The sequence below is a fragment of the Symphalangus syndactylus genome, chromosome 6 (genome assembly GCF_028878055.3).
Source record: "Symphalangus syndactylus isolate Jambi chromosome 6, NHGRI_mSymSyn1-v2.1_pri, whole genome shotgun sequence".
In the NCBI taxonomy this organism is placed as follows: domain Eukaryota; kingdom Metazoa; phylum Chordata; class Mammalia; order Primates; family Hylobatidae; genus Symphalangus; species Symphalangus syndactylus.
Genome location: NC_072428.2, coordinates 48,715,392 through 48,733,764, shown reverse-complemented (window position 1 = coordinate 48,733,764; position 18,373 = coordinate 48,715,392). Strand labels below are relative to the sequence as shown.

Below are 18,373 nucleotides of genomic sequence, written 5' to 3'. Positions count from 1 at the left end.
CTGCAGCTCCAGGTCTCCGCCAGCCTTTCCAAGGCCCCTGTCTACCCAGCACTGCTCCCTGAGTCCATGGAAGTGCACGTGAAGCAGCCTCAACCTTTCCACCTCCTTGGTTTGTAAAGCAGGCAGCCCAGAGTGGGGGACAGCCAGAGAGGCAGGACCCTCCAGCCCTGGCCCCTGTCAACTTCCCTGAGTTTGCGGCAGTTGGTCTCTAATGGATGGTACCACCAGTGCCAAGGACAGCAAATGCTCTGTGCTGGGCCCGTCGCACAGCAGGACCAAGAACCCAGACTGGAGCTGCTTCTGAATCTGTTCTTTTTTGGAAACAACAGGCTTTCCTTGGGGCACAGCCTGTCACTCGCCTGGAAAACGGGTGGGCGTGGGCTTCAGGGCGGGGGTCAGGCTGTGTGTGGGAACCAGTGAGCTCCTCCAAGAGCAGCACTTATTTTTAGTCTTCTCCCCAGTCCCAAATAAACTGAGAGCAGCTGGGAGCCCTGGGTAAATGCAGAGTGAAGCAGAGACAGGAAATCGGGGCTCTCAGTAATGAGTTCCAGCCACTCCAGAAGGGGGAAACCAGACAAGGAATTTTCTTCAGGACTGTCTCCCTCTGGCAGGCTCCGGTATTATCACTGAGAATGGTCCCGTGTGTGTGTGTGTGCGTGTGTGTTGTGTTTACAACTTCTGTCCAAGACTTCTTTCTTTCTTCTCTACCTTTGTGTGACGTTTGATTTCTCTGCGGGGCTCTGAATCCCAGTCCTGGTGCGTGTGTGTGCGTGTGTGTTGTGTTTACAACTTCTGTCCAAGACTTCTTTCTTTCTTCTCTACCTTTGTGTGACGTTTGATTTCTCTGCGGGGCTCTGAATCCCAGTCCTGGTGCGTGTGTGTGCGTGTATGTGCGTGTGTGCGTGTGTGTGTGTATGTGTGTTTGTTGGGGCGGTCGGGGAGGACACTGAAGCAGCAGGGTCTGCTCTGAGTCGCTGTGTATCTGAAACTGTCTAGGGAGAGGCTGAAGGACACAGGCCAGAGAAGTGGGGAAATTTGAACACAGCTTGGAGTTTTTGAGGGGGGAGGGGGCAAAGGCAAGGAGGAGGAGAGAACTGGTCTCCAGCCCGGAAAAGGGCTTTTTCCACCAAGGCATCTAACTGCTGACATGGGTGCCCAGCATGGATGGGGACATTGATGTTTACAAGCATTTCTCGTGGCTGAAGAGGGTAAGTGACTGGCTGCTTTGTCTGGGTCTCCGTGGAGATAAGTGAGGGAGAGACGCTCTAGGGTGTTTTGGGGGGTGTGTGCGTGTGTGTGGTAGGGGGAGGTATTGTCCAGCAAAGCCCTGCTGTGGCCAAGTTCTTCATGAGAATCTAATTATAGACGCCAGAGAGAAAACAGTCAGCTGTCTTTGTTTCTCCACTGACATTCTAGTGAATGAGCCTCTGTACAGAAAGGCAAGAATGGAGTGAGGAAAGTTAGTTATTTTAACTTTGGCACCTAAACAATCAGAGGCTCCAAACACCGTGACCAGAAAAATGTGCCCACCGCTTTTCAGTTTGAGGACACGGGGAGGAAGCTGCTGCCTTTTTAAATGCATTGGATTCGGAAGTTGTTTAACTCGTTCTCACTCTGATGTTATCCGGTGGAGCACACATCTGCTGTCAGCAGAATGAGCTTCTGCATTTCCGGAGGAAAGCTTTCAGGGAGTTCTCTTTGAATGCTCTGAAGCTGAGGGTTTATGTTGCAAGTTGTTCATGCCGTTTCTTTAGAGGATAAACCTGAGTGTGTGGTATGAGCAAGGAATGAATGGACATTGGGGGCTGGAGTAGCATCATACTCCTAGAATTCAGGCTGTTTCCTCTTTTGTGGCTGCCTTTAAATTGGCTAAGATAGGTATGAATTTATTTTCACAGGAAGGGATTTTAGGCTGAATGTTTTTCAGAGGCAGGAAGGGCAAAAGCAGCTGACAGGTTAGAGATTTGACATTGTAACTGCAGAAGGACAGAAAAGCCAGGAAGTGTCCAGCTCGGAAGGGGCATACAGATGCCCGGACCCCGACTCCCAGACACTGAGCTGGCTGGCTTCTGTGTGAGTGCAGCAGCATTCATTCAGCAAATCTGTACTGAGTTTGGGTACTGGGTGTATGGTAGTGAGCAAAATAGAACCAGTCTCTTGTGGGTCTTTTACCTAATACTGGAGATGTAGGTGAAACAGTCCCAGGAAATAAACCTCAGATTACAAACAATAAGTGTGCCTGGAGGAAGAACAGAAGACACGGGACTGCTGTTTTGATGGAGAAGGGGGTGGGGGCAGTCAGGGAGTTTGAGGAAATTATACTTCGCTGAAAACTGAAAGAGCAGTAAGAATTAGTCAGGTGAAGAATGGGGTGAAGAACATTCCAGGCAAAGGGGGCAAAGGGGATGATGTATACAAAGGTCCTAAAGCAAGATGGAGTCTGCCAATTGTCCAGATTGAGAGAGAGCCCATGTGGCTAAGCACAGTGATGGCAGGCAGAGGCGGGCAGAGACTGGGATCACGCAGGACAGTGAAGGCCACAATAAGGCTTTTGGGCAACATGGTTTGTATGCTGGGGGACTTGTAGCAGGGAAGTGACATGGGATACATTGGGGGGGGTCCAATTTGTATTTTATGAAAATTACTCTAGCTGTGATGTGGTATATGGTAAGCTATGTTGGGAAAAGTGAGGCAACTGAACACAATTATAGGGCTGGAGGGCTTGGAGGGATGGGATAGTACAAACCCCTCATTTAACAAAGCCCAAGAGGGGCTAAGAACCTCATGGTGTTAGTGTCATAGCTATTAGTGGTGCAGCCTGGTCTTGAACCCTGTTCTCTATCTCCCAGTCTAGTTCTCTTTATTCATTTTCTCTGCCAAATATGTATAAAATTATTGCTTTAGAACCCAGCAGAAATCCTGTCTGTGTCCAGCCCCTAAGGCATCACAGTCACCAGAGAGCATTATGAGATGACCAGACGTTTTGGCAAAGGTTTGCATCATCTTAAGTTTTTTTTAAAGCCCCACTGGGGAGATACTGGAAGGAAATATGTAAGAAATGCACTGTCCATCACTTGGTCCTTCTTTCCCTGTATCCCAAATGAAGCTTTTAATCAAGAAATCCTTTCAGCCAACATGTGCCTAGGATTGTCAGAGCCTTGTTCCAGCCCCGGGGGCAGATACTGTAACTCTGCCTACTACAGGAGAAGTTATGTGTGTGGAGGAACTAATTTTGCATGTGATGCAATGTAAGAAGGCCCTTCTTGTCCCAAGACCCAGGGTATTCTGGCTTCTGTGGACAGTTGGAAGTTTGCTTAGGGAAACTTTAAGCAAGGAGACTTTAGAACCCCCCAGGATGACTCATAGCAAAACAGATATTTTTCTTCTACTTTTAGAATTTTAAAGAGCATTTTACAAAAGCAAAACTCAAAGTGTAGACATGTCATAGGCAGTGTGATAAGAATATTTTCCCTATTCTCTACCCTAAACACTATGCCAGATTTTTTAAATCTTCTTAAAAAAAACAAAAACCAATTCCCTTTCATCCTATGACCCCGATGATGAGCCCCCCTGGACTCACCCTTAATCTGGAAGAAAAATCAGGCCCTTCAGCTTGCTTGGTCTTTGAGACCATTAGCAGCCCAACCTCAACTTACCTTTTTTAGTTTTATCTTTTATATCTACCCCGATGAGCTCCCAAGTGTATTTCTTCCCTTTTCTGAGCTTTTACCACAGATGACCACCTCCCCTCTAACTCTCATCCACTTCATCTGACTCCATCCAGGCTGTCTTTTCCCAGAAAACCTTTGCTGGCCCTCCCTCCCCACCTCCTGTAGCCCGGGTCTGCAGCACTTCCCATCTGCATGGCTCACGCACCCTTTCTCCTGTGCTTCAGCTGAGGTGGTGTGGAGAGCTGGTTTCTCTGAACTCATGTTTTTGAAGGTAGAAACACTGTCATCTTCATTCTCCTTTACAGAGGGCATAGATTCTGGAAGAAGAGGTTCCTGGTGCACACAGCAGGAGCCCTTGCCCTTTGAGCAGTCCAAGGTGGTAGTGTCTCAGGGCAAAGGGGAGATACCTATGTTCAGAGAGGCATGGAGCTGGAGGGGAAATACTTGCTCAGAAAAGAAACCTTGCTCCAGGGCCTTTGTGGGATGGGATAGTATATACTATTAATATTATAGTTAAGAACATGGAGTCTGGAGTGAGGCCTGAATTAGAATCCTGGCATTGTCACGTTTACCAGCTGTGTGATCCAAGGTAAATTATCTCAAAAGTCTGGATTTCTTCAACTATAAAATAAGGGAGATAATAGTATCTACCACATACAGGCTTTATGAGGACTCAGTAAGATAGTACAATTAGTGCAGTATCATCCATATAGGAAATACTCAATAACATGTTTGCTATTAACTGCTATTGGTGATTATCAGGAAGGGAGAAGTTGAAAGAGGAACAGATGGAACCAGGTTCTCTCCTAGAAGTGCCTCTCAGGCTATTCAGTGCTTCAGCTCTATGCCCCTTCCCACACTCCAGATCAAGGTCTCAAACCAAGCATATTGAAGACCTAGAAGAGGCAGCTGCAACCTGGGCCACCATAGGTGACCAGAGGCCTCATTTGCTGCTGGATCCGGCCAGCTTGGCTGTGGTTACTGAGTGAAGGCTGATCAGGGCTGATGCTCTAGTTCATTCTCCTAACAGACAAAGCCTAGGGATAAGGTAGTCTCTTGCCACAAGTATCCAGAGGGACTCAGTCACAAGTAGCTCACACCTGTCCTACATTGAGGCCAGTGGATTCAACACATACAACCATGAACACGCCTCTAAAAATAGCTCCGAGCAGGGTCTGTGGGACCCACCCACTGCTCTTTCAGCAAGAGTTCATTTTCCCAGGAACAGAAATCCCAGAGTGTCAGCATCTTCACACTGCTTCCTAGCTTCCAGCACTCAGTGCTTAAGCAAATTCCAACTCAAGGTCACAAAGAAAATGGAATCACTACAGGTCCCCCTTGCAGTTGGCTCAGGTTCTGCAGTAGAAAGTGGAATGAACTCAGGCTGTTAATGTGAGACTTTATTCTGTGTCATCTGGTGCTCAAATGGTTGATCTAGTAGCCTGGCCACTTGGGCCAGAAGAGCTGCAAAGGCAGACACGTAGGCCTCCTCGCTCCAGACATTGACTTGCCTTGCATCCATGTTGGGCTGCAGTGAAAGTTACAGAAATAGGCAGCAGCTTCTGTGAAGGCTGTTCCTACTAGTTAAGAGCATGGATTCTGGATCTAGATTCCTTGGGCTCATATCTCACCTCTGTGTAGACTTGGGCAATTTATTTAACCTTCCTAGAATTCAATTTCCTTGACTATAATATATGGATAAACAATTCTATATCTATCTATCTATCTATCTATCTATCTATCTATATAATTATTTTTTTTTTTTTTTGAGACAGAGTCTAGTCCTCTCGCCCAGGCTGGAGTGCAATGGCAGAATCTTGGCTCACTGCAACCTCCTTCTCCTAGGTTCAAGCGATTCTCCTGCCTCAGCCTCCCGAGTAGCTGGGATTACAGGCATACACCACCACGCCCAGCTAATTTTTGTATTTTTAGTAGAGATGGGGTTTTGCCATGTTGGCCAGGCTGGTCTCAAATTCCTGATCTCAGATGATGCGCCCGCCTCGGCCTCCCAAAGTGCTGGGATTACAGGCGTGAACCACCATGCCCAGCCAATTCTATATATGTTAAGTGCTTAGGAAGCACTTTATAAGTGTTAGAGTTACGGGGAGGATGACATCAATCAGAACTGACAACCTCTGGTTACTCGGGAGCCATGTACCCAACCTTGATTCTGAAAAGAGAGGTTTTTCAATTCTATGGGAAAGGCAACAGTGGATATGGTTACCCAAGGGCACTGGCTTCCTTAGTTTCCTATACCTCCTGTTTCTAGCCAACACACCCAAGATGCCTGTACATTATGTTTCCTGGTATAATTTAGAAGCTAGAATTCTGCCATCTCTGACATCCAGCACCTATAACTCCTGCCAGCTCCTTGAAGGGAGGCCTCTTTTACCCAGTTGGATTTAACAAAGTGGCATCACACCAGGGTCATTTGCTGAACAACTTGTGGGCACTGCACAGCAGCCCTTGTTGGTTTCGTGGGCTGCCAGCAGCACTTAGGGATCCTTTGACTCATCCCTGCTTTTCTCTGTCCCATCCTCCATAGCAGCTCTTTCACACTTTTCCATTAGTCTCCAACCTTATACTCCCCTTTCAACTGATGTCACTACCGATGTCCTAGAAGGGAAAAAAAAACAACAGCCAAACTGAGAGGAGTCTCTTCACCCTCCCTCCCTTTCACCGCAAAATGTAACTGTGTTTCAGCATCCTGTTTCATGGGCCAGGAGTCCCTTCTCTCAGCCAAGGCTATCCCGGTATCCTATCCTCGACCCAATCCTGTTCCAGCTCCTCTTGTTGCTCTGATTGTTTCTTCTCTCAGCTCCTCCCTGCCTATCTGCCCCTTGCCCTTGGTGGAAAATGCTTCTCAATTCTCAGGGAAAAAACAAATCAAAACTATCTTTGACCCTGTGCTTGTCTCTTCATGCTGCCTTGTAACTTACCTTCCTTTCACTATTAAGATTCTTGGTGAGTTGTTAGCCTGCTTGTTCATCTCTACTCCCTCCTGGTCACTCCTGAAGCCAGTGAGCACTAGCTTTGTTCCTATAATCATCTTTTAAATTCCTTCTGTAATGTTATTCTTGCTGCCTCTAGTTCCCAAGGAATCTTCCCCATACATTTTCCTTTGTATTCATTTCCATTTGGAAATCTTGTAGGATTAATGGCATTCTTGTGACCCAAGGAGCAGCTCCTTACTTTGGCCCTTGCCTAATTCTGTGTTCTCAAACTTTGGATCTTTCATGCTGAAGAGACACCAGGCTCTAAAGACTTCAGGGGAGCTAAGACAGTCACAGCGCCCACTCCACCCTAACTGTAGCACCCAGTCCTGCTGCACTGTCTCTGAAGGTGTTTTCAGTAATGACGACTCAGTGCGTCTATTGGAGTTGGCAAGGTGAGGACAGTCTTCAAAGAGTCTTCTCTTTTTACTCTCCTCCTGGCTTTCACATCCTCTCATTACAGGATACCAGCACACATACAAATGCTATTTCTGCAGCCCAGTGCTATAAGCTTTTTATGTGTCCAGCTACCAGATAAAGAGAATTTAGCAGTGACCAAGCTCAGCCAAGGTTATAATTTTGGGGAAAAAAAAATCTTGGTAAATCAAATGTGTTTCTCTACAAATCTAGCTCCCCAGGAAGATTAGTTAGGAGCTTCGTGCCAGCCCCTTGGTTGGAGAGCTGATGGCCAGTTCATCTTCAAGGTGTCCTGTGTTTGCTGTGTTAGTTCCGGAAGACCAGAATGTCTGAAGGGTAGTCATTATCATAGCTTCATGGGTAGCATGTCTGTATTGGGAAGGCTACTTCCAAAGCTGCTGTTCTCACATTCTCCTAGGGGTATTCCTTTATAGCCTTCAGACTCAGTTATTCAAATGGTGCCTCCACTGTAAAGCCTCTTCTCTTTTTTGAGGGTGAAACATTTTTGTCTCTCCTCTATGCCCCTGCCATTCATGTGCATACAACTCTTTATGATAGTACTTATTACATCCTGCTGCAAAGGGTGATTTCTTTCTTCCTTTGGTCCTTATTCCCTGTAATACTACAGAGCTTTTTAAGGGCAGGGACTAAATCATTGTTTAGCACAGAAAGTGGCACCTAGTGGGTGCTCAGGATTATTCAAGTCATTTAATAAATACATGCATGGCATGTGATGACTTGAACATTGGTCAACCAAGAAGCTATTTATTTGCTGTTTATGAACTCTGCTTTGTTCTTCTTTGAAAGAGGACATTTAGATCATTGGATGATAGCCCCATCAGCAATACTTAACCTCCCCTTATATATAATTGAGGGGAGGAGGGAATAAGGGTCAAAGTCAGGATAGGCTTTCTCTTGTTGGACTCCTGGTAGCTGAGGATCTGATTGCACTCTATTCACATTGCATTTGGAAGAAATTTCTTTAACACTGTGACAAAGATGGTAGATTGGCTTGTGACAAAGATGGTAGATTGGCTTGAGCATTCTTCACCTAGAAAAAGCAAAACTGGTCTTGGGAATAGTCAGGTTTATAATAAGTGCCAGAAAGCCCTGAAACTCCTTAATAAAAAAATCTAGGGGAAGTTTTCTTTTTTATAAGCATCTGCCTACACTCATACTACTGGGTTCCCTTGGTGTTGGGTAACCAGAGTCCTGTAACAAGAATTGACTGTAGCTTTTGTGATCCAATCATTTTTGTTTATTTATTTATTTTGGTCCCCTTACTTTTAAGGTTTATGTCTTCTAAGTTTCTAAAAGGGGTTGCATGTGAGTGGTACTTCTGAGCTTAAGATACAGCCTTAGTAACTTTGATATCTCCCCTGATGCCCTGTGCCTGGCAGCTATGGTTCACTTGTAACTAGTTTTCTGGATTTTGATAAGATCCTCTTGACTAGGCAGCCTGGAAACACTATACATTTTCTTTTGTTTTCTTATTCAGCTAAAAATACATGTCATCTAAATGGCTAAATAAAGAAGAACCATTTTAAGGCTTATCCAAGAACCATTTTAAGGCTTATCCAGGACAAGGCTTACCCAACGTGCTGTGTTCAAAATCTCAGCATATTTACAGGCAAAGAGCCATCATATAACTTAACATGCTGTGACCAGTTGGGACAGTGTATGTACTGTGGCCAAGATCCTGAAGGCACTGGAATTTATAGCTTATTAGAAGCACTGAAGGAAATGTAACTCTTTACCTGGCCAAGATGACAACTATTGATATCAAAAAAAGGAAGGCAGATGCATTTTGAGGATCCCAAAGCAAGAGCTCTTGAAAAGCAACTGTTGGCTTCAAAAACCAACATGATGGCTAGAGCTGTCACACTGGGGAGCTGACTGTCTTAGGTTTTCCCACACTCCTTACTTGTATACCAATGACACCCCTGTTGTGATCTTGCCCTTGCCCCATTTGACTACTCTGGAACCAACTCCCTCCCTTAGTTCAGTGAAGTACAGTGCCAGCAGGAAGTCTCCTGGGTCATGCCAGTTGGGGAGTGCTACAGAACTGCCCTCACCCAGCATCCCTGAGGTGTACCAGAGCACATGTGAAGGGTGTGTTCTCCTTGCAAATGCCAGCCAGGCCATAAAGCAGTCATGCTGCCCACAAATCTGCAGGACCCCAGCCATGGCATCAAGCACTCACCCTGTCTAGAGCTCCAAGGAGAGACTAACGTGGCTATCCCTTGGCCAAGCTACAGTGGAAGGGCTAGGCCAGGAGAGAGCATTGTCATGGATCTGAACAGCCACTGCAGTCAGAGGGTGATGTCTTTGAGGAGGCTGCTGGGGGTTAACTTGACGGAAAAGTTCATGTTTAACCTAAATTTGAACTAACCTCTAGATTGGAACAGAAATAAAAACCCAAGTGTTTATGATTGGTTATTACTAGCTATAAAAATTCCCAGTGTACTCATTATAAACATGTATGTAGCACATAATACTTAGAGTACACAATAAAACACTTGTACGAAAGAAAAAAATGTGGCCGTGAATATATGACTCAAAAATGTGAGCACTTGTTCAGGGATAGTGGAGAAGTGAACTCATCTTTGGCAATGTGGCCCAAAGACATGATCCCAGGGCTATTAGCTAATGGTGGGTTCTGCGTTGTCACTGTCACAGAGGCTTTCTTTTTGTTTTGTTTTTTCATTTCAAGCCTGAAAGTATTTTGGTTATTGTTCCCTTGGGTTGTTTGTACAGATCTTTATAGATATTTCTTAGGCATCCTGATCAGAAATATTGCCCCTGTTGTTCTCTTACACAAAAAGAGTGAATTAATTAAAACTTTTTGTAGAAGGCATTAAATGATGCCTTCTAACTGATGCTTCTAACTGATGCTTCTAACTGAACGTTGGTCTTTTAGATTAAACAAAGCTAAATTCATTTATAAGTTAGCTAAGTTCATTTGTTAAATTATAATTTAAAAATCATTTCCATATTCCTATGATTATTCAAAAACTGTTTATATCACACACAAATTTTTAGAGCACCCTACTATAAAGAGCACTCTGTAGTTTTAGTGCCACATGTTTTCAGGTATACTGACCTAACTTGACCCTTTCTGTTGCTCCGTGAAGCATGATTTTTTCTATTGAAAGGATGGAAAGCCTGAGATGAGGTGACCTACTTGAGATTACACATGGTTAGGTGCAGCCCCAGCCTCCTAATTATTCTTGGTTTGTCCTCTTTCTGCAGAGAAGGTGGTCCCTTGGGGAGGAGGATGCAATAGGAATTCTGTAAATGAATATGGAAGCACCACAAGAAAGTCCCCAGGGACCCCCTGACTTGAAGTTCGGCTGGGCCAAATGAGGGGAAGAGGGAACCCAGAGCTCTCAGCCTCCCAGCACCCAGACCTGGCATTTGTACAGCTGTGCCTGACATGTAATTCTTTCGACATAACTTCTTAAAACAGTTGTTAGATATATTTCTGTTATTTACCCTTATTTATTCATTTTCTGATTCATTTTCTGATTATATCTTTCAGACTTTAGCTCCTGTTTATTTCTTGTTTTGTTTGAACTTAAACTTTTTCATATCCCACATCCTGCTCCCCACCTCCACCAACCCCGGTTGATGCCCATGGGCCTGTTGCATCTTGTATTCATTCCCTGTCTTAACGTTTTTGCTCTACATGGGAAATAAGAATGGAAGCAAACAGGTGGTGGATAGAAAGCCATCTATTCCACACACAAAGGAGACTGAGTGCTCTTTTTATCCTAGTACATCCCACACAGACACTCCCTGTGCCACAAAGTAGATCTCAATTAGCCCCTGATGATAATCCTGGTTTGAACTATAGTTGGCTTAGGACTGACAGCCCTGTCTTAAAAATTGCCAGTTTAAGCAAATCAAGCAGTAGTGGCAGAATTCCTTTGCAATTCAGAACTATATCCAAATAGCAGGAATTCTTTCCTACAAGTCTGTTTCCAAAGGAGTAAATTTTAGTCAGTTGATCACCTTTTGAGACAAATGTATTAACCAGAACTTTTGGTTGCAAATAACAGAAACTCAGTTTGAATTAGGCCAAGAGGGAACCAACAGGAAGGGCTGGAATATATCTCTGCCTTTAGACAGCATGCACCAGGGATGAGAATGCCTCCAGTCTTTTTCTTGGCTTTTGTTTGCTTTTCTGTGCACATTGGGTTCATAGCTGTCTCTTGCTGCAAACCAGCTTTTTCCACATGGAGCAGGACGTGGCCATGGACAACCTCAGAAGTATGGCACCACTACTACCATGCTCTGTTCCCAAGTTTAAAAATTCAGAGGAAGGATTTCAACAAGTCAAGCCTGGATCAAGTGGCAGGGAGATGAGGATCTTTCTAAGAAGATGGCAGCCCTCATTTATGCCACATAATTACAGTAAAGGCGATGATCTCAGCCTAGTCTACACAAACAATAGATTCCATTAAAGCAGGGTGCTGAAGAATTCTCTGCCAAGACTGATACAAGTCTTCTCTGTTCCTTTTCCTTAGCAAGAAAACAAGGGGAAATATTGGCTGATCTAGGGTTCGCCACAATTCATGATGAACTTTCTTTTTTGGACCTTATATATCCCCTGAAAAATCTCATCCCTAAAATGCAATGTTCTCCAAGGTGCAGAAATCTTGATTTCTTTCAGTATGCCAGCAACCAGCTTTCTGTGCATGAGGAACTTATCAAGAGTAAATTTCTTACTCAGTGACCAAGGGGAGGGATGGGAGAGGTAGGGACAGGACCTGGTTTAGGTTAGGCTAGTGTCATTGTAAACTGCCCCTTATGTGGGGACTATCCCTGCTGGAATCTTGCTGGTCAGCCAGTCCTCTCCCTCCTGGCTACTCACAGTTCTCTTTCTGTCCTCTCCCTGCTGAGGCTGATTGACTATCATGATCAACTCCAGGATCCCAACCGTAGAATACCCTGCACAGCTGATACATCTTCCTGAGGCCCCTCTCAGTTAGGGATGGCTTAGAAAATACCCACACCTTAGGCTGTTAATTGCTCAAGCTGCACATTAGGCTTGCCCAGCCACAGCAGTGGTAGCAGTTTGGGTCTTACAGAAACAGACCCTAGGATAACCTTAAGAATCAAGGAGGTGTGTTGTCACTGTTTCTGAAGACACTCTGGAATATTACTCTCAAGGCCTAGGGAAGACCTTGATATGACAACTCTGTGCTGTGTTTTATATTTGCCTCCATTAGATCTGAGTTTTAGAGGATGAATTCCTTGTGTCCAAGACTTTTTTCAGCCTCTTGAGAGCAACGCTTGATAGACACAAAGGTGGTTTGGCTTCAATAATCTTGACTAAAGGTGCTGAGTTCTTAACACTATCCATTCAAGAAGCCCTTGTCTTGATTCAGTTCCGTGATATAGGAGAGGTAGTATGTTTCACTGTGGCATTCTTTAGTCAAAATTGAAGAGGATATGGAACTGTCTGTAGTTAACAATTCTCCATAGGGCACACAGATCACATGGTTCTCACTATATTTTTAGGTAACTAACCTGAATTACAGTATCAGAAACAGCTCTGACCATGGAAAATTTGAATGAGAAGATTGACTTTTCTCTGTCACATTTGTAGCAATAATCATCAAAACAGAAGGGGAGGAAGTTTGATCAAATATATGTAACACAGCTTACCATTGGCAGGTCTAGCCTAGTGGCTAATGTCATTGGTTGAGTAAAAATTAGCTCCTTCTTATATTCATCTGTGGGTTGAGCATCCTTAACAAGTATAATGGGAGTGGATGATACTCTCCTTTATAGTCACTTGCCATCCCACAGTGGGGAACAATCGAAAATTAGCATGTAGGCCAGGCACGGTGGCTCATGCCTGTAATCCTGGCACTTTGGGAGGCCGAGGTGGGCAGATCACGAGGTCAAGAGATGGAGACCATCCTGGCCAACATGGTGAAACCCCATCTCTACCAAAAATACAAAAAATTAACTGGGCGTGGTGGTGCACGCCTGTAGACCCAGCTACTCAAGAGGCTGAGGCAGGAGGATCGCTTGAACCCAGGAGGCAGAGGTTGCAGTGAGCCTAGATCGCACCATTGCACTCCAGCCTGGTGACAGAACAAGACTCCATCTCAAAAAGAACAACCAAAAAAAAAAAAAAGCCCCAGAAAATTAGCATGTAGCATCCTTCAGAATTTGATTAGACTTTCTTCTCTGTGAAATGTGGGCATGGTTCTTGCAACCTGACTTCATGCGTGGAGAGCTGTGGGCAACTGCTCTATCACTGATTTACCTAATCAGGAACATGGCCAAGATTTTTCAGAGGCACCTCAAACCTGGAATCATGCAGGGACCCACTATCCATCCAAGCCTTCTATTTGCAATTCCACTATTAAAGAAGCAGGTATACTTGTTGACCAAGCAAGCTCTCTTTAAAGTAGAGCAAAACAGAGGTGTGTCCTAACTCAGTCTTTTAAAATATATTTCTCAATAAATTGGAATCACATTTTGATAACCACAAAGCTTGTTATGCCCTGATGATGTAGTCATTTTATAATGCAAGAATGATACCAGAACGTGATTGAACCTGTTGCCAGGTTATAAGAATACAGAATATACAGATTCACCCAAAGGCAAATCCTTACCTTAGGCTGATGAGTATTAGCATTCAGCAAGACAATCCCCTTCTTGGCCCTGTTCTCAGATGCTTTCCAAGTTTTTCTCCAGGCGGAGGTGGCATTTGATCCTGGCCTATGCCCTTCTGAAGAACGCAGTTTTTAAATTAACATCCCAGTCCTGTATAGATCATGAAAACACATGGCTCTGACTTCATCAAAAGCAAAGGATAGTGATACTGTGGGTTTCCATTTGGAGCATTATCTTTCACTGCTGTTTAATACCTTTACAAAACTTGCTGGAGAATGGTGATTTTGAAGGACCTGTAGAAGAGGAAGATGCACTGTTCCTCTAGAACAGTGATTGGGGTGGGGGAGGGACCTGTCTGCCATGCACACCACTGCTGTATGGACCAGTATGCCTGCTAGGAAAGGAGTTGGCTCCTCGAATCTGTTTTAGGAGGGACAAATATGAGGAACCACTGTTCTAGGTCCTCTAACAGTGCTTCTAGATTTTCAAATATATTTTAATTACTCAATAGAAACATTTTGTAGGAAACTCAAACATTATGTCAAAGTGCTCTGAACAGTGCCTGGCACATGTTGAGCACAAGGTGCTTGCTGTGTATTTACAGCACTGTGCCTGGACTGTATTATATTAGTCTCCATAGAATTGCTTTCACCTTTGGCCCATATTGTCCACTAGCCTCTGAACTATTCTAAGAACATCGCACAAAAGCAATGAGTTCTACTGGGCTCTGTTTACTATAAGGGTGTCATCATGGATATTGCTGATCCCATCACACAAAATCTCTCTATGAAAATGTGAAGTTTATCCCTTGCTCTGGAATAATTATGCTTCTCCTAGGCAATTAATTTGATTTTACCTACTGATCTGCGCATCTGTTAACTGATTGTGCTTCTCTTTTTTTATTGGCTGCTAGCGTGGATCTAGATTTTTGATCCCCTTTCTAGCATGTGTTACAGAATCTGGGTCATACATTTTATTAACTGAATTTATGATTTCAACTTTCTTACTCTTTTTTTGTCAACTAGCAAAAATAGTTACCTCTCTGGGTGATTGTATGGGTAGACCTTTTATTATAATGAAGAATATACTGCATACCATTTGAATAAGGCATAGTCAGTACAGTGGCTTGCTGGAGTCTGTGGAAGGAGTCTTCCCTTTGGTCTTCTCTCCTTCATTTCCTGCCAGAGAATGGGCACCTGCCAGTGCTAGGTGGCTTCGTGTCCATGTGGACTTTGGCACTGGGGTTCTACCTGCAGAGCTTCACTTGGACACCTGGGTCCTTTTTAATTCTCTGTCCACTGGAAATCACCATCATATGAGTTCTTTGACAGAGAAGAAGTTGACCTGCTATTAAGAATTATTCTCCTTTCTTCTCTGATTCTGAGAAAATATAGATTATAATATATTCTTGGATTCTAGTCAGAGAATTTGATCATGTGAGAATTGGAATATTAATTTAACAACAATAAACTGCCATTAACAAAGAAGTCATTTGTGATTGTTAAGGTTCTTTGTCTGTGGCATGAAAGAGCTTCCATAACAATGAACAAGACATAGGCTCCAGAGGGGCTGGAGCAGAAGACAGTGGTGTGGCAGCAAGTGCTGCCTGGCACAGCTGGCCTGGGGAGTGGCCCCTGGGCCTGTCCTCTGGCTGCACCTTCAACAAACAATCAATGAATCTTTCACTAGTGAGACTCCAGGGTTTGAATGCGGTATGCTTAGTCCACATTTCTGTTCTAGGACTGGGCATGGCTCTGTTGCCTCCCTCACCTATGCAGTGCATTGGGAAGGGGTGGGATGAGGGGAGGAAGGAGGTGCCTTTTCTCATGGAGGGTGGTGGGAGAGCCCATGCTAAAAGTTGAAATGTGGGGAAATGGCCTAGGACAAGGTGGCCCAACTCTGGGTCTCTCACATCTGCCTCTTTGCACAATTAAGACTTTCCTCTAGGGTGGTAGACACCTCCCTCGTGAATATTGAAGCGTTGATTTCACTGGACCAGCTCAGATTATATGATACTCAGTTCCACATTTAGCAATCAGATCTACTTTTTCAAACTGCCAAGCCTCTGGGTGGCCTGTTGCAGACCAGTCTGATTTCAATCTTCCATTTGCATGGAGGAAGGAGGTGTTGGGGCCAGCTTAGTGACATTAGCTTCTTCTCTCCTGTCTGCCCACAACAGGTCAGACACACCCAAGAAAGTGACACCTCCTTTGTCTGCTCGGGGCATTTGTAGGATTCTGCCTCTCCTCTGACATTTCACATCCTCTCCCTTTCCTCTCTTTTCTGTAGTTTCTGGCTACCTGTCATTTCCTTAGCTTTTGCTCTGGGATCCCTCTGGCTATTATTTAAGTTCTTCTCAAGATGTTTTGTCTTAGCTTGCTTCTCTCAGCTCTAGCACTGCGGAAATGTGATCTGCCAGCCTGGCTACCAAAGCTCTTATTGGAGGGTGGGATTGGGGTGGGAAGGGACGTGTGAGTGAAGGGCCTTGTAGTTGACATCCTCCATCCTTCATGCTCACTGTGATGTTCAGGATGGGCCTCCATGCAGCAAGGTGTGCCTCGGCTTCAGGGGACCCTGGCATGAGAGTTAGGAGATACCAAGATCTGTGCAGAAGCTGTTCCCATGTAGTCCCTTGGAGAATGGTGCCAGCTCTCCAGTCTCCTCAAAGAGCAGACCCTCATTGTCGCCATGCCTCTGGAGGCTGTGCCTCTGGCTAACCAAGACCCAGCATGTCAAGTCAAGCACTGCTGGGCCTAGAGTTTCACAGAGGCCCTCCTGACCATGAGTGAGGTCATCCGGGGGTGGTTGTGCCAACTTCCAGGGCACACCTTTCAGTGGCATGTGATCTGGTTCTCCTCATGGTAGTTTTGAAATCTTGTGGTTTCCTGTTTTGATGATTGGTTTTGTACATATAATCAGTGAAACTATCCTCACAAATTACATGCATCCCTTATTTCATTTAGAAGTTGGTAAGATGTATTTCCAACCTTTTAAGTGTATTCTTTTTTTTCTGTCCTCTTTAGTCCCAGGTAAACCACCACAGTGCTGCTAGTAATGAAACCTACCAGGAACGCTTGGCACGTCTAGAAGGGGATAAGGAGTCCCTCATATTGCAGGTGGGTACTTTTTTGGTGAGAATCAGCTTATCTTGTTACCTCCTACTATGTAGCTTCCCCTAAGTGGAAGGGAAGCGCAAGGGATTTTCTCCGTTGGAATTTTTCTCCTTCCGAAGTGTATGTTTTTAGAAAAGACTTTTCCTGAAATAAAACATTAAGTAACTGAGGGGACAACTTAACTCTAGACTTGGTTTTGGGGGGCTGTGAATTCATTCATTCATTTATCATGCACTCCCAAGCACCTGCTTCTATACACGGGCAGCCCCATGATCAGGCTGATTTCCAGGTGCTAAGAATGAACAGAATGGGCCCTGTCCCCCAGAAGCCCCTGAGTCTTGCGAGGGAGGAGAGATAAATCCTCATGCCACTAATAAAACAGAGCTGTGGGTGATACAGGCCTAAGAGTGAGTGCTAATGGAATCAAGTCCAAATTGTCTGAAGCTGGATCTAGACTGATCACTTCGAGGCCAAATCCCCTGGAGCTGGTAACAGGGGCTAAGCCTTTGATAGCTGTCTTGCTTGAAAGAGAGGAACTCCAAAACCTTTTATGGAGAAAGATAGTCAAGGGAGCTTTTTTGCTTTTGAAAGTTTGTGTGCCTTGGTAGGACATAGAGTTAGGTATTCTCATAAGAAGGCTGTTGAAGAAGCAGGCCTAGCACTTTGCTGTGTTAGCTCTTGAAAATATAAATTGATTTAGCAAGCATTTACTCAAGGTCTGGTATGCATCAGATATTAATTGGTGATTTGGAAAATATAAAGGCTAGTATCCTAATCCCAGCTCCTTAAAAGCTTAAAGGGTGATGAGTTAGACTGGTGGTAGAGTGAAGGGAGGGGTTGAGGGGGAGGCCTGGCACCCACCCCAGGCTATGGGCTTTAGCTTGGAGCACTAAGGTTATGAGGAGGCAGTGTGTTTGTTTTTTCTCTTTTTACCTTATTTATTTTATTATTTCATTGTATTTTATGAACATAAGGGTAATGAATGATTTTAGAAACTTTTAAAATTCTAAAAATTTGAAGAAGCAGGTTAATATTTTGGCCTTTGGTCCAGTGTTGTTTTTTTTTTTTCTTTTGCCTCTATTCTAAATAACTGAGCTTATACCAAATATACAGTTTTACATTCTAGTTTTGTATTTTTCTTCATTTCATTGATTTCTTCATTATAAAATAATTGAGTATCTACAACTTGTGAGATGCTGGGATGCAGCAGTGAAGGAAGCAGATTAAGTTCCCGTTCTTGTAGATCTTCCATTTGAAAGAGAGAGAGTGGACCAGGTGCAGTGGCTCATGCCTGTAATCCCAGCATTTTGGGAGGCTGAGGCGGGTGAATCACCTGAGGTTAGGAGTTGGGGACCAGCTTGACCAGCATGGTGAATCCCTGTCTCTACTAAAAATACAAAAATAAGCCAGGCATGGTGATGGGTGCCTGTAATCCCAGCTACTCGGGAGGCTGAGGTAGGAGAATTGATTGAACCCAGGAGGTGGAGGTTGTAGTGAGCTGACATCGCATCGCTGCGCTCCAGCCTGGGCAACAGAGCGAGAC

At 44.5% G+C, this 18,373-nt stretch overlaps 1 protein-coding gene across 12 annotated transcripts in view; it reads left to right on the top strand.

Moving 5' to 3' along the window:
* The window catches only part of PPFIBP2 (PPFIA binding protein 2), a 143,899-nt gene that overhangs the window by 63,244 nt on the left and 62,282 nt on the right, over positions 1–18,373 (top strand). For 9 of the 12 annotated variants that reach the window (XM_063641101.1, XM_063641100.1, XM_063641098.1 and 6 more), the window contains exon 4: positions 16,741–16,833. In XM_063641101.1, the coding sequence (XP_063497171.1) occupies positions 16,741–16,833 (93 nt within the window). Of the gene's footprint in view, positions 1–506; positions 1,209–2,455; positions 2,564–16,740; positions 16,834–18,373 lie in introns of those variants that run through there. The other 3 variants (XM_063641104.1, XM_063641105.1, XM_055282556.2) reach the window with 2 other exon arrangements.